Source organism: Lonchura striata, chromosome Z (genome assembly GCF_046129695.1).
Source record: "Lonchura striata isolate bLonStr1 chromosome Z, bLonStr1.mat, whole genome shotgun sequence".
Taxonomy (NCBI): Eukaryota; Metazoa; Chordata; class Aves; order Passeriformes; family Estrildidae; genus Lonchura; species Lonchura striata.
Genome location: NC_134642.1, coordinates 62,921,163 through 62,937,053, shown reverse-complemented (window position 1 = coordinate 62,937,053; position 15,891 = coordinate 62,921,163). Strand labels below are relative to the sequence as shown.

At 42.5% G+C, this 15,891-nt stretch overlaps 1 protein-coding gene across 1 annotated transcript in view; it reads right to left on the bottom strand.

The window, feature by feature from the left end:
* Positions 1-5,340, bottom strand: part of LOC144248280 (3'-5' RNA helicase YTHDC2-like) — a 30,172-nt gene extending 24,832 nt beyond the window's left edge. Inside the window, exons 1-5 of the mRNA XM_077790281.1 lie at positions 5,166-5,340; positions 4,447-4,537; positions 3,880-4,073; positions 2,081-2,280; positions 1,308-1,474 (exon numbers count right to left, since the gene is read on the bottom strand). Of these exons, the coding sequence (XP_077646407.1) occupies positions 1,308-1,474; positions 2,081-2,280; positions 3,880-4,073; positions 4,447-4,537; positions 5,166-5,340 (827 nt within the window). The remainder of the gene's footprint in view (positions 1-1,307; positions 1,475-2,080; positions 2,281-3,879; positions 4,074-4,446; positions 4,538-5,165) is intronic.
* Between the last annotated feature and the right edge of the window lie 10,551 nt (positions 5,341-15,891).

Genomic DNA, 15,891 nt, shown 5'->3' with positions numbered 1-15,891 from the left:
AAGATGTGGACAACTAACTTAATGGTCCAAAACAAAAACGGAGGAAATATGGAGAGTTTTGTGGATGAATGGCTTAGTGAGAAAGGACATGACTACATGCAGTTAGTGAAGCAGTAGCTGAAAATTGCACAGTGCAGCAATAGCAGATGTAGCAATAATATCTTATGTCCTTGGCTAAGCTGGTTCCCAACAGTAGAATGTTCAGCAAAAGATAAATGTAAGGGAAAACAAAGCAAGCTTAGAAAGCTCCAAAGGCGGGATTGACCTGTTTTTCATACACCAATGATGAGCTTAAATTTTGCAATATGCATAAGCTTCATTATAACAGGTATAACTATACATGTGTGCTTGAAATAAACTGAGACTTGTTGACATTATAGAATGGACTTGTCTCCCGTCATTTTTTCTGGATTTTCTGCACTGCTTCCAGTAATTCTACCATTTTCACCTGAGTTTGCTCTTCTTCTGCCAGCATAGTACTTCCATATATTAATCATCCAGCTTACTTGTGACACATCTTCACCAGCTCTTCTAATCTCTTAATATCCTTGTGAGCTTTCATACACATATTTGAATTCTTATTGTGGCTTCATTGTTCAAGTGCATTCATTTTCACCAGCTATGTGTTATCTTTGTTCACTCAAGCAACACAACCTTTAGCCATCTTCTGGTCACTCATTATCTCAACTGCTGGCCTTTCCCTTAAATGTCATTTCGCTACACGGTGCAAAGATGTAAAAACCCCAAACAATCCATTCATGCTCTGCTTTACAGACAAATTCATCAAGTGATACTGAAATCTCTACTTTTACATCACTTCATGTTTTAAACACAGCAGCTGAAGAAGAATACATTTAATCCAGACTAGACTGATAAATAATGCTCAGCTTCATCAGTCACATTCCAATTTTTTTGTTTTCCCTTTTATGGCTCCTATCAACTCTCACTACATAACATTTGTTACAGCATGCTGGTTTTCACACCTACCTTCAAAGCTTGCAGACCTTTTGAATCCACACATGTTAAAAGCAGAGGGGGGGGGGGGGAAAGAAGAAAGTGTAGACTTGATCTGAAAATCAGACAAGGATTTCCATGCAGAAGAAATCAACAGAAAATACCTGAGATTCAGTTCTGTAAGACAGCCTTCTACATCAAACTGCAAAACACAGGAAGAAAGCCATCCTTTTCACCCTTACGTATTCCTTACCTGCAGTAACATATCCCACCTGTGAGGCTGCAGTTTCAATGTACACAAGATTCATAAGACCAATACAAGATCAACCGACACTTAGAAATATCATTGGTACCTGCTCTCTAACCGGATCTGGTAACCAATTGTCTGGCCAATCTTCTCTCTTCTTTCTGCTGCCACTCTTTCAGCCACTGCAACAGCTGCTAAACGTCTTGGCTGAGTACAAAACACACGACAGGGAGTTCCATTCTTGTAGCAGTCATCAAGGATAAATTGAGGGATCTGTAAAGAAGTGGTTCAAATTTGCTTTTTGAGAAAGTCACAGCTTTGTTAGCACAGGGAAACCATTAACTGCATATCAATATTGCACATTGCAAAAGACTTTTCATTACAATTATCATAGCAAGCATATCTGAATCAGCAGAAAGTAAATTTCTAAGTATAACCTATTTAGGTTTTTTTTAAAGAAAAACCTTACAGTTCCTCCCTCCTTCTTCAGAGAAATCTAAAAAAAAAACCAAAGCCCTGCAGATAATCTCACATTTTAACACAAAAAATAGATTACTCTGGATACTAAGAACAGAACTAGCCTTAGAAGAAAAAGGGTTATACAAACATCACAGCTACTTTCCCTTCAATATTTTGTATTATTTTAATGTAAAAATGGTATCTACCAGAAAATTGTAAGGAATCATTTTTGCTTCTAGTACCTATCTAGAGGCTTAGTGTTTCAAAAGCAAGAAAATAAATTGGAACAACATTTTCAATCACACAGGAAAAGGAAAGCCTTGAAATAGCATCAAAGTACCCCATATCACAAATGTTACACAATTGGCATTAGTTTAGAATAAATACTGTTATAGTTTTTATTTCATTGAAGCAACATACCTGCGTCGTTTTTCCTGATCCAGTCTCTCCTATAATCAAAACAATTTTATTGTCCTTTATGGTTTGGACAATTTCTTCCTGTTTTTCAAGAACTGGTAGTGACTGCCTGAAGGAATCAAACTCTGATTCCCCTCTTTTCCCTGGGACCTGGGGGATACCATCATTAAGTCGACCACTTGTCTTGTTTACTTCTTTCTTTTCTGTGAAGACAAGTTAAAAGGTCATTTATGCAGACACAGAGGAAGGTCACAAAAACACTGCTCAAAAATTGTACTTAAAAATTAACATTGCTGGCTTTTTATGCATCCCTGTGGGTAAAGTGACAAACCCATCACACATTTAGACGTCATATTTATAGCATGTCCTGCAGTGCTTGCAATAGATATTTTTCAAAACAGATATTACTTTCATAGGTATTTTGAAGAAAACCAGACTCTTCCAGAGCATTGCTCCAAGTCAAAAAAGCCTACAAAGAGCAAAAGGAGAAACAAACTAAACCAGAGAATATCAGCCTGGCGTATTTTGGTGGCCTTTGTATCTGCGCCCACATTTCACACCTGCAGTTCCCCCTAGAAATACACACTGACAGAGTTAAACCTTTAAGCTATTCCACACATTTGCCTGAAATCATACCAATGCAAGCATGCTGTATCAAGAGCCCTGGCCCCCACGCAGCAGTGCGATGTGTTAGAAAGCAGTGCATAAGTAGCCAAAAAACAGGCACATCTTCTGAGGGAGCTACTTCACATCCATCATTGCAAGTGCTACTCTATAATTCCTTGAGAATTATTCTCTGGCAGAATGAAAAGTTTGCTGTAAACTCAGTTATACATATGTAATGCCATTAACAGATTCATATTCTAAATTTCAAGCTCTGTTGTACCAAGACAAACAGACTAAAAGATCAGGAGAACTAAAAATACATTCTTGAGATGCAGAGAAAGGCAAATATTAGACTGTTCATTAACTTATCCCTTACATTCCTAAGACATTGCATTTCAGTACTTTTATTACAGATTCCCTCTGGTTCATATAACAATCCTATTAAACAACTAAAACAATTGGAAATAACAGCAAAGAAAGCGCTTCAAGAAGAGACACCACGTATCAAAAACATGCAATTAAACAAGGCATACCGGTACAAATGTTTTCTGTTCACTACACCCATCTCTGCACACAGAAACACAGTGCAACTCTTCCACTTGTAGCTGCTAAAGCAATAATCTAGATGAAAACCTTGCTTTTAAAAAAAACCCCAACATTTCGACAGAAGTTTGTCTTTCCGTGAACTCTTCCATATTCAAGAAATGAAGAAGTCTGGACAGTAGTCTCTTAAGGACCAAATCTATTTTGTAGAGATGAAGAAGTAAAAACTGAAATTTTTGATTTATCAAGGACATTAATTTCTATAAGCAGAACAGACAACCTCATTTTCTAATATAGGCATTCTTATGGCATCACAGTAACACTGACTCTTCAACCCCACCTCATAGTTACTTCTGTGAAGCCACATTTCAAAATGTGCTTCCAAAAAGATTTGGCTGGAACTGGCTCAAAGATTCTAAATTAACACAACACAAGGTGGACATCTCAATGTGCATGATATGACTTCCCAAGTTCCTCACAGCACCAGTTATAAAAGACCTTAAAAGTAAGGAAAATTAATGCATTTGTTTGAAGGTGTCTGTTAGGACACCAGAGCGGACAGAGCAGGAAGAGGTTTGTTTTGTCACTGGGTTGCAGGTAGTTTCGAGTGGTGTCGATGGACAAGTCCAAATCAGAACACATGCTGAACGTACCAGATTCAACAGCACAGGCACTTCCTCGCTCTGTCCTTGGCAGGAGCTCCGCGCGTTCCTTATTTGTGACGGGAAAGCGCTGAATTAGGCTCCGAACGGCGTGTTTCGTACAGAGAGCCAAGTCACAAGTCATGACTGCGTGTGCCTCTGACACATCCTTCTTCCCTACAGTCAGGTATCGATTGGCTCCTTTTCTGTCGGGGGGAGGGGAAACTTATTTTAGGAAAAAGGAACCTACTCTAGGTTAACTTTTATCTGTCAGGGTATGAGATGCTAAGCAAAATCTTTGGAAAAAAAAACAGAAATCACAGTGAGAACCTTTTTTAACGGAGCCATTAAATCCACAGAGTATAAAATCAAGCTGTCCCAAAATGCATGTCACAAGCTTTTTCAAGCATGCATACAGCAATGAACAAAGATGCTCATATGTGTAGCTACTTTTACACTTTTTTCTCTAACACTATTCCTTGTAGCAAGTTGAGGATGTTGAAAACATCAATCAGGTTATCATTAGTCTTGAAATTCTATCATCTGCACCAAAGAACTGAAAACTGTACCCCGACTCACCCTTTGCTTTTAGATACCAGTCCAAGAGACTGACAGAGCCGGTGAACAAATGCTCTTTCAGTACTAGTGAAACTAGAAGGAAATTCCATCTCTAGAATGATAAATAATAATGAAAAGACAGTAACAATGCAACAGGCAGTAATCTTGACAACTCAATGTTACAGAACCACAGAATTCTTAGGATTGGAAGGGAGACCACCCAGTGTAACCCCCCTGCAGGGTCACCTGGAGCAGGTGACAGAGGAACACATCTAGGGTTTGGGATGTTTCCAGAGGGGGAAATTCAATGCTTTCTCTGGGCAGCAGTTTCAGTGCTCTGCCACTCTCAAAGGAAAGAAGCTCTCCCTCATGTTCAGGTGGAACTTCTCTTTGAATTTATGGCCATTGCTCCTTGTCCTGTCACCAAAAAGCCTGCACCGCCTTCCTGGGACTCATCTTGGAGATATTCATATGCATTAGTGAGATCCCCTCTCAGTCCTCTCTGGGCCAAACAGGACCAACTCCCACAGCTCTCCTGATGAGAGACCTCTCATCTCAGTGGTCTCTGCCAGACCCGCTCTATCAGCTCCCTGTCTCCGTGCTGGGAAGCCCAGAGATGGACACAGCACCCCAGCCGTGCCTCACCAGGGCCGGGCAGAGGGGCAGGATCCCCTCCCTGACCCGCTGCCAGCGCCCTCCCCACACCCGCAGCTGCCCCCGGGCCGGGCCGTGCCGCGCACCCGCCTCGTCCCCGCTCCGGAACCGCTCCAGGGCCAGCTGCGCCGCTATTGCCACCACCTCGTCCACGCCGGCGGCCCCGAGGGGCTCGGCCCGGGCGCGCACCGCGGCGGCGGCAGCCCCGTCCCCCGCAGCCCCGCCGGGCTGCCGCCGCGGGACCCGCCTGTGTCGCGACATGGCCCCGACACGGCCCCGACACCGCCCGGACCCGGGGCCGCAGCCGCTCGGCCCGAGGGGCGCCGCCGGGGCGGGGCGGGGCCGGCTGGAGCCGCCCGCAGCCGAGCCGGCCCCGGCGGGAGGAAATTGGCGCTTTTCCCGCCGCTCGGGGGGCACGGCTGCCCGAGCACCGCGCTGCGCGTGTGGCTGCGGGCAGAACGCGGCCCTGCTCCCTGTCCCGTCATAAATTACCTGCTTTCATGGCATGGTGTGAAACGTAGCTGCGGCGAGGGTCATCTCGGGCCTCAGCCTCCTCGCTCGGTAAAGTGTTACTTGCCCTGCTTTTCCTGCTGTCCTTTGACTCCACGCTGAAGACACGAGCTAGAAACTTAACCAAATCCACTTGGGCCTGACACAGGCCTCGGTACTGAAGGCTGCTGCTTCGGAAACATCATTAGGTCAGAAGGAGAGTACTTGGAAGAAGAATAAGCTACTACTCCTCAGTTGAAATGGGCAATTAAATAAATAGAAAATAAACACTGTCTGATGTAGCTAGCTGAAAAATAGCTCTTAAGCGACCTCCAGCAAGGCTTTTACAAAGCTAACTTCAGCATAATTCTGCACTGAGAGATTACACTGGAGCGGAACAATTGATCTGTTCTAAGGTTACTTTAATTTTTTTTTTCAGTTTTTCAGTTCAGGTATCTGACTATGTATCTTCAATCAAAGTACAAAATGCTAGTTCCTCATAGCTGTTCCTGAGACATTCAGTACTGCCACCTCAAAGCACATCACAGGGAAAATTAAACACGTCAGCTGAATAAGATGAGCATTCCTCTTATCATCCTTGGTATCAACAAGGAAAAATGAGAGTTCATAACTAATTTGAAAGAGTCACATCTTTACTTAAGAACCCAGATCTCTTAACAGTTTCTACCTCTTAACAGCATCAGCTTGCCTTCCTACAGACAAAAAGCCCCATGATTCTGAAAAAAGATTCCTCGGCTCAATTCTGCTCTCAGTTTGCAATCCTGTAAATACAGCAGTGCACAGAGATAACTGTTGGGTTAGGGCTCATCTGTATGGCTAAATGGTGTGAAGCCTGAGTGCATCCTGCATAACAAATTCCTTAATACATGCCCTTCTCTTTTCATTGCTTTTTTGACTCTCCAATGCTATTAGAAGGGTGAAAAAATAGGAGAGTGTGGTCAGGCATGCACTGCCTGCTGCAGCCCTGCTGAATACTGAGTCGCAGTCTGCACTCAGCATATGAATGAGCAAAGAATTGTGCCTGACCAAGCTCTTAGACATGGAGATTGTATTCTTTATACGTATTCTCCTAGTAAAAATTACTAGCTGTGGATTTTCGTATTAGAAATAACAACCTGTAAGTATTTAAAAATTCTGCTTTCATGATTGGCCTCAGAAATACCTTCTGGCTAATGTTTACTCAAAACAAATAACCCCTGGAATAAGAATTATTTTCTTGTATTAACATACGTCAAATGCCCATGTATTTTTTATAAGAAGAATTAAGAGGCAGCACAGTTTTACGCAAAAAATACATCTGCATGTTTAAATACAATTAGGCATTCTTATTTTACCTTCCCTAGAGTCACTTTTGCTGACTTCTTTTCAGTTTGCAGAACATTTTATCTCTTGTAAACACTCTTATGTTCCACAAAATATGCCAGTTCTAAGAGAAAAAGAACTGCAAAGGATGTTGGTGAAAAAGTAGTATCTATTATGCACTGTGTTAGACTGTGTCAGGTTTGACTGTAAAATAATTAGTCTTTCTGGTTTTTGTTTGTTTGGGATTTTTAAAATATTTTAAGTGGTGTAAGACTTGCTAGCTGTTGAAATATGATGCAAGGATCACTGGTAAGCCAATTCTTCAAGATCAAGTTAATGAAAGAGCACAAGATATATTTATCTTTTCAGTTCCTTGAATAATAAAAAAAAAACCCAAAAAACAAAAAGAAGCAGAAAACCCATAAAAAACCCAAAACAAACAAACAAACAAAACCCCCAAACAACCCAAACAAAAAAGGAATTCCAGTATGCAGGTGTTATGAGTGAGCACAAGAGGCCATCTGATCTGATTAATAGAATTTATTTAATTCATTTAATAGAGTATATGAGAGTAAAGTAAAAAGCAGCGCTGCGGCGACAGAGGGGAGCAACCGCTCTGCCAAACTGCCGCGCCTGTGATCCCCTAGTTCGCTCTTTTATCTTCCTCCTTAGTTCACTCGTTTTCTTCTGTGCAGTCGCATTCTGTTGCTAGGTGGTCGTTTTCTGCCTTTTAGTGGTCGTGGGATGAAGGCTGGTTGTCTTCCTCACAGGTGTCTTTTGATCTGGGAATTCTCACAGTCTTAAGTATACGTGTTATCTTAGAAATGCGTGTTATCAGTTAAGCAATGCAAAGCCTATTGCTTACTACCGCTGTAAAAGCTTAGGAATGCGTGTTATCAGCAATTTACAGCTTGTTGCCTATTACCGCTGTAAAAAACAAACTTCCTTGAAACAAATTACTATCTGCAGCTGCATCGAACAAAAAGGTCACCCTTCTCTTACAATTTCCCCCCTTTTCTTTTATCCTTCTTTTTGTTCATTGAACTGCATTAATTCTTTTCTATTAAGTTTTAGATAGTTTTCGGCTTTTACTTGAGTGAGTGATTCATATTTTGATTTTACTATCATTAAATGAGCGGCCTCTAACTTACTTTTTACTATAGCAATAAGCTTATTAAAGATGCAGGGTCCGAAAGTTAGCACTAAGATGAGCAGAATTGCTGGTCTTGCAATGGTAGACAAAAGAGTTGTTAACTAAGGGGAATGAGTAAACTATGATTCATACCAGTTTTGCTGAGCTTCTTGCTTTTTTTTTCTTTGCTCTATTTGTTTGCGTAATTCAGTCATAGTATCAACCACAATTTTTGTGTGGTTTGCATAAGTGCAACATTCTTTTCGTAAGGCAACGCAGAGCCCCCCTTGTTGTAAAAATAATAGATCAAGTCCCCGTCTATTTTGTAACACAACCTTAGAGAGGGATCTGACTGATTTTACTAACCCATCTATGGCTTTTTCGATTTTGCTTAAGTCTTTATCTACAGATATTCGTAAATTTTTCATACCTTGTTGTTGATTTACTAGGGAGGCTACCCCCGTTCTTACTCTAACTCCACCCACATTAAGTAAGACTGCTACTGTTAATACTGTGAGTGGTTCTCTTTTGACTAGATGGTGTTTGGGAGTTATTTGATGCTCTAGTATATATTCCTTTGGGTGATATGATATGTGAGGGACAATTAACACCTGTATACAATAATCTGAACTTTCATTGAAAAGCCTTATGGATAAGCAAGGGGTGGTTTTGAGTGTATTATATACTCATTTGGTGTTGGGCGCTGGCAGGAGCCATTCTGCTAGTTTATCTTTTCTCTTGATGCTGATTGTCGTCTCACACAAGTGTTGCATTATTGCGGGTACCTTTCTCACACATTTTCCTTTTTTTCTTACTTGTGCTAGGGTTATTCTTGGGGTGCTATTTTTTCTCTGTTTCTACAGACATTCTCTTGGGTTTGTCCCATTAATTCTTCTGGTTTTGGCAGAGGATCTTATCGCCTCATAAAAGGGTGGATTCATCATGTAACAGAGCCAGCAACCCTCTGTTAGATTTGGGTATGTATAATTTAAAATGCCAAATGTGGCTTGCATTATTTTCTACAAGGTGGCATGCTCGGGTTTAGGAACACTTGACTTATCTATGTTAATATGGCTGGTAATAACCTCTGTCTCTGTGTAGTTAATTGTTTTAGTTTTAATGTCACTTATTACTTTGTTGGGTCCAATTGGTGCAGGGTCATAGGGAATAGGTTTTTTCTTAATAAGTATTAGGTTTCTCAAATTGTGTCCCTTTATTTAATGCCTAATTCCTCATGTCTTTCTCAATAGCCACCCTGGGTCATTTGGATGAGTAACATTGAGGTATATGAAAGTACAGTTCTTCAGTAAATCTTTCCCTGTCCATGGCTATTCTTGTGGCTTTACACATTTAGCTGGTCCATATCCTACCCTTAGGTATTTATCCGACCCTCCTCCTGGGGCCCATGCTGATGCTATTGTCTCACAACCCCAATAACCACAGTAGTAATGCCCGGGGAGGTTGCAATATGACCTCCCTAAATTTGAAGCAGGGCACATATAGAAACTTGTCAAATTTAACAGCCGCCTACAGCTTGGATTCTTGGTTATGTTACATACTCCAGCTTTAAAGCTTGGTGCCCCAGAGGTTATCACAGTCTGCAGGTTATAATGAGTATTATGATTTTCCCACTTACTTATTGTCCATTTAAAGGGTTCATGGGTTTCAGTAGCAACACTTTGGAGAGGAAAGCATATCATCACAAATGTAAGAATCTTTAGGGCTGAGTAGTACACACTGCAGGGGATGTTGCTTATCATACCTAATTTTACATTCCTACTTTTTTTTATTCTATTGTCATCATTCTTGTGCCTATGGTGGTCAGGGTTTTTTCTTACGATTTGGGAGGGTCTTTCATCCCCACTAGCTACCTCTCTGTCTCGCCTGTCAACTTGGTTGCTATAAGCTATAGGGTAGGCCATCTTCTTGACAGCAGAGATATTCTTTAGGGGCGGGATTATTTCCTCTCTCCCACTTTGACCTCCGGGAGTTCTAATTTTTCTCATTTAATTGTGGGGTGTCGCACCTAAGTCTCTTGACTAGCCTGCGACACTTGACCTGGACTATGTCCGTAAGAAATGGACTTGAAAGCTCGTTGGAGTGGTAGCAATGGAATTCAGGGTTTATTCCCTTTACAAAAATTTCCCACCACTCGGGAGATTCTTTAGTCAATTCCCGAGTGGCGACCTTATAATTCAATATTTCAGAGGTTAACTTGCGTTGCTCTAGCCAGCAGCGCTGACACACACTTTTTGGAGCCCTCCCCTTTCTATAGTGAGCCCACTACAGCTTTTTACAAATTTTACAAGAAAAGCAAGCAAAAGGGAAACAATCACAATTTAACCAGCTACATTTTATTCTAATATCTTCATGCTTGGCATGACCCTCCCCTTCTCAAGGTCTCTGCTCCCTTTCGAGTCGGATGGGCCGATAATAGGGCTGCTGAGCTAAGTCTTCTAAATGCTTACAGTATCCTGGGGGTTTTGTTTCTCCTATCAGTTGTGTTTGCAATCCCCAGTCATTCCCGACCCAAATGTCCCCGGAACTGGCAGTGTCCATTAAGATTACTTGAGGGTTCTCTTTACTGTTAGCTTCAAATCTCCCGGCTTCCCATCAATCTTCCAGCTCGTCTTTCTGGAAGTTGCATGGAATCGAGTCGGGTCCACTGGCCCCTTTATTCTGCTAGCATGGGTCCATCCCTTTTCTGCCGTACGAACTGCGGAATCAGTGGTGATTAAAACCAGATACGGTCCGTCCCACCTTGGGGTGATTGAATCTTTCTTCCAGCTTCGGATGAGAACCCAGTCGCCGGGTTGTACCTGGTGTAATACAAGATCTAATGGTGGTCTTTGGGCCCACATCCCCTTTTCCCATAACTGTTTCTTGTATTTCATTAAAACAGTTAAAATATTTGTTAATACTTTGGTCAGTGATATTAGGATTAGATTGAATTTTCTCTAGGGAGTAGGGCATCCTATATAACATTTCAAATGGGGAAAGCCCTATGTCTGATCGTGGTTGAGTCTGAATATTTAATAATGCTAGTGGCAGACATTTTATCCAAGATAACTTAGTTTCTAGTACCAATTTAGTGAGTTGTTTTTTAATTTCTTCATTTATTCTTTCTACCTTCCCGGAACTCTGGGGGTGCCAGGGAGTATGTTGTTCTTATTTTATGCCCAGGGCTTCTGCCAGCAGCTGTGTTATTTTTGAAGTGAAGTGGGGGCCTTTATCGGAGTCTATTGTTTCTGGGACCCCATACCTGGGTATTATTTCCTCTAGCAGGGCCTTTGTCACCATTCGGGCTGTCTCCCTAGCGGTGGGGATTGCTTCCACATAATGTGTTAGATGATCTATTATAACTAAAAGATATTTTATCCTCCCCACTTTGGGAAGCTCTGTAAAGTCTACTTGTAAATTTGTAAAAGGCCTCTTTGTCACGGGTCTCCCTCCCAAGGGTGGCTTCCTTAAATTCTTCCTATTTACACGTAAACAGGTTGGGCAACCCTTAGTAATACTTTTTGTTAGATCATGGAGACCCACAGTCATATAATGGGTGGCAAAGCGGTCTACCAGCCCTTGAGCGCCCCAGTGTGTTTTCTGGTGTAATTTAGTAAGCATTTGCTGGGCTACGGCCCTAGGCAGAACTTCCCTCCCATCCGTTAACAGCCACTTCCCCGATTCTTCTTTTATCCCCAATTTTGCAAGTTTCTCCCGCTCTTCTACAGTAAATACAAATTTATCCTGGGTGGTTAACCCAGGATTCTCTGGGGTATTTGTAGGATCCCTCCTGGCTCTCTCGCTCAAGGTCAGTGCCTTGATAATTGCAGCCTTCTTCGCTTCATGGTCTGCCGCGTTGTTACCCCTACTCCGGTAATCCATTCCCCGCTGATGCCCTTTTAAATGAACTACAGCTATCTTTGCAGGGCCTCTCAAGGCCTTCAGGAGGGCTACTATTAATCTCTGATGCACTAGGTTCTTTCCTTGTGAATTCACAAGGCCCCTTTCCTCCCATAATTTTTCAAATGTATGTACTATTCCGTACCCATATTTAGAGTCTGTATAAATGGTTCCTTCTTTTCCCTTTAATAATTCTAAGGCTCTTAGGATGGCGTATATTTCACAGGCTTGGGCTGACCATGTTTTCTTTAGGGCTCTGGACTCAATTACTTCTAGGTCAGGTCCCCCTACTATGGCATACTTTGATTTTCTTTGGCCCTCTACTATTCTGGATGATCCATCTACAAACAGCTTTTTTCTAGTCTCTAACTCCTCTTCTTCTAAGTCAGGTCTAATTTTAGTTTGCTCTTCTATAGTGATCACACAGTCGTGAGTCAGTGGGTTAGTCTCTGGCTCTCTGAAGAGGAAGGAGGCTGGATTTTGCAATGAGGTGGTTTCTAAAGTGAAATTAGGGTTTCTAATAGAATCCCCTCATACTTTAGGAGCCTGGCATCAGATATCCATTTGTCTGCTTTTTGCTGCATCACACTCCGTATGTTATGTGGAGTTAACACCTTCAGAGTGGCATTAAAGGTGATTTTCTTTGTTTCTTCTACTCACTCTGCACAGCCTGCAATTATTTGTAAACAGCCCGGCCATGCCCTACTTACAGGGTCTAGAATTTTAGATAGATATGCAATAGGTTTCTTTTTCCCCGCCCAGTCCTGGGTAAGTACTCCATAAGTTACCCCATCTGTAATATTGACAAATAAAAAGAAGGGCTTCTTTAAATCTGGGAGGCTTAGGACTGGAGCATGGAACAGAGTTTCTTTTAATTCTTGGAATTTAGATTTTTCCTCCTCTGTCCACTTAAGGTGCCCATCTTGGGTAAGTTTTTGATACAGAAATCTTGCCTTTCCGCTATAGTTTTCAATCTACTGCCTATAATACCCTGTAAGTCCTAATATCTGACGAATTTGTCGTTTATTTTGCGGTGAAGGCAGGGATAGGATTGCTTGTACTCTATCTGGATCAATTTTCTTTTCTCCCTTTTTCAAATAATGTCCTAGGTATCTAACTTCTTCTTTTACAAATTGTAGTTTTGCTTTAGAAACTTTTAATCTTTTCAGTCCCAGGAAATTTAATAGTTTGATACTTTCTTTCCGGACTTTGTCTTCTTTTTTACCTGCTATTAACAAATCATCCACATACTGAACTAGCTTTACCTCTGGGTCTGTTTTATAATTTTGCAAAATTTGTTCTAGGGCTTGCCCGAATAAATTGGGAGATTCCGTAAATCCTTGAGGTAATACCGCCCACCTGAGTTGCTGTCGCCTCCCCGTGTCAGGGTCTTCCCATTCAAAGGCAAAATAATCTCGACTGGATTCGTCCAGAGGGCAGGCCCAAAAGGCATCTTTCAGGTCTATGACACTATACCACTCGTTTTCAGGTCCTAATTTACTCAAAAGGGTATAGGGGTTTGCCACTACTGGGAACCGAGCCACGGTTCGCTTATTAATTTCCCTAAGGTCATGCACCAGCCGATAGGATCCGTCTGCCTTTTTAACTGGGAGTATGGGGGTGTTAAAAGGCGACATACATGGTTCCAATAATCCTTTATTTAGTAATCTTTCAATTTCGGGTTTCAATCCTTTCCTTCCCTCTAGTGAAATAGGGTACTGTTTTATTCTCACCGGGACCTCAGGGTTTCTGATCTTTACCGCGAATGGAGTCATATTCAATTTGCCTACGGTTCCCGGATTGTACCATACGTCAGGATTTATTTTCTCTTCATCTTCCAATCGTAGAGGGCAAAGCCTGATTTTCAATTCTTTTTCTACTACTTCGATTTGAATTCCCAATTCAACAATTAAATCTCTCCCCAATAGGTTGTAATCTGTTTCAGGGACTAATAAGAAGTCACCCACCCCCATTTTAGTTTCTGATTCTACCATTACCTCTTTAATAATTTGTACTTCAAACGGTTCCCCTTTTGCCCTTACTAGCATAGCTGTCTGTTTTGACAGGGTACAGCCTTGGGGCAGGAATTGAATGGTAGATCTTTCCGCCCCTGTATCGACTAAGAATTCTATTTCCTGGCTTTGGGGACCTAGCTTTAATTTTATCAAGGGCTCTTTTTGATGTCTCCGGGTCCCCATAAAGTAGAGCCCCTGACCCCCCTAGTCGGCCTTGAATTCTTTCTCATCTCTAAGCCGCACTCTGCACTCTCTCTTGAAATGTCCCTTTTTGCCACAATAATAACAAGTCTTTTCTTCTGTTCTCCCCCCCCCTTTCTTTATTACCCGCTTTGTCTCGAGTAGACTTCTTCTGTCCTGTCTCTATGTTCCTACTTTCCCTTACCGCAGCAACTATCATTTTAACTTGCCTCTTCTGACTCTCTTCCTCTCTCCGGACGTACACTTTCTGCGCCTCCCGCAGCAGCTCTGCCAAATCCCTATCCTGCCAATCCTCCATCTTTTGTATCTTTTTTCTAATATTGTCCCAAGACTTGGATACAAAATGCACTTTTAATATTGCCTGCCCCATTGGATCATTCGGTCTTAATCCTGAATATAATTGGAAGTTCTTTCACAGCCTCTCTAGCCACTCAGTGGGTGTTTCATCTTCCCTCTGTCTGTCATTGAATGCCTTATTGATATTTTGACCCCTGGGGACTGATTCCTGAATACTATTAATTAATATGGTTCGGAAGTCCCGCATATTGACCCTATGATCTTGGTCTTGGTTATTCCAATTAGGATTTTGAAGAGGCCACTTAGTGTCAGCTGGGTGTTGAGCATGTGCCGGCTGGGCATCCCAGACCCGCATCCCAGCTGCCCTAATTATGTTCTTTTCTTCAACCGTAAATAGGATATTCAGTATGGACTGCAGTTCTTCCTAAGTGTATATATTGGGGCCCAAAAATTGATCCACTCTTTCTGCCACACCTAAAGGATCTTCTAATAAGTTTCCCATCTCCTTCTTGAAATCTCTCACATCTCCCGAGCTCAAGGGAACAGAAATGAATCCTATTCCTGGTTGTGGCCCTCCCATGGGCATTTCCCTCAGGGGAAACAGTTTGCCTTTTGCCCTGCTCCGGGTGACTGGGCCAGGCTGTTCAGAATCTGAGTCAGACTCATCATCCGATGAGGGGAGAGGGGGTGCTCGTGGTACAGGAGGAACATAAGGGGGTGGGGCTACTATTAGTTCCTCTGGTCGTCCCTTTCTTTTCCCCTTAGGTTTTTCGGAAAGTTTGAACACAAGCACCTCTGGTCGACTCACCCAGGTCTTAGCATAGTCACTCTCCTCTGGGTTAGGGGGTTGTTTAGTGCTCACCCAGATGTTTAGAGCTTGTCTAACCTATTCTTCTGAGGACCCGAATATGGGCCAGAATGTATTTTTGGAAACTTCCTTCCCTCCTTACACTTCTATACAGTAATGTATCATTTTTGCTTTATCCTTTCCCCTCGTTCTTGGGAAGTGTTCCCAATTGGTCAACATGAATCCTAGGGGACTGTCCTTAGGAATCGAAGGGAGTTTTACCCCCACTGGGGAGGGGGATTTACTCTTCCCCTGCCCCATTCCTCCAGAGTGCCTTCTAACACACACAAATAATCAAAGAATCACAATCACTTCCCCTGGTTTGTGGCCCAGGCCCTCGCGGGCTTTGGGAACCGCACTACTGAGGGTCTGCGTTCACTTGGGGAGTCCGGCTGCCGGCTCCCCTCTCATGCAACTCACACACTCGCCACACTCCGGGATCCCGACCCCGCCCGAACGGAACCCTTATACTTACGCGTCCTGCGTCTTCGTTCGGATTTGTGCACAAAATTTAAGGGGTATCTTGGGCCCGCTTCCCTTTTTTTGCTTTCCTCTCAAGGCTTTTGGGTTCGTCGGTCGGGATGAGGACAAGACCCCCAGTCTGAGTC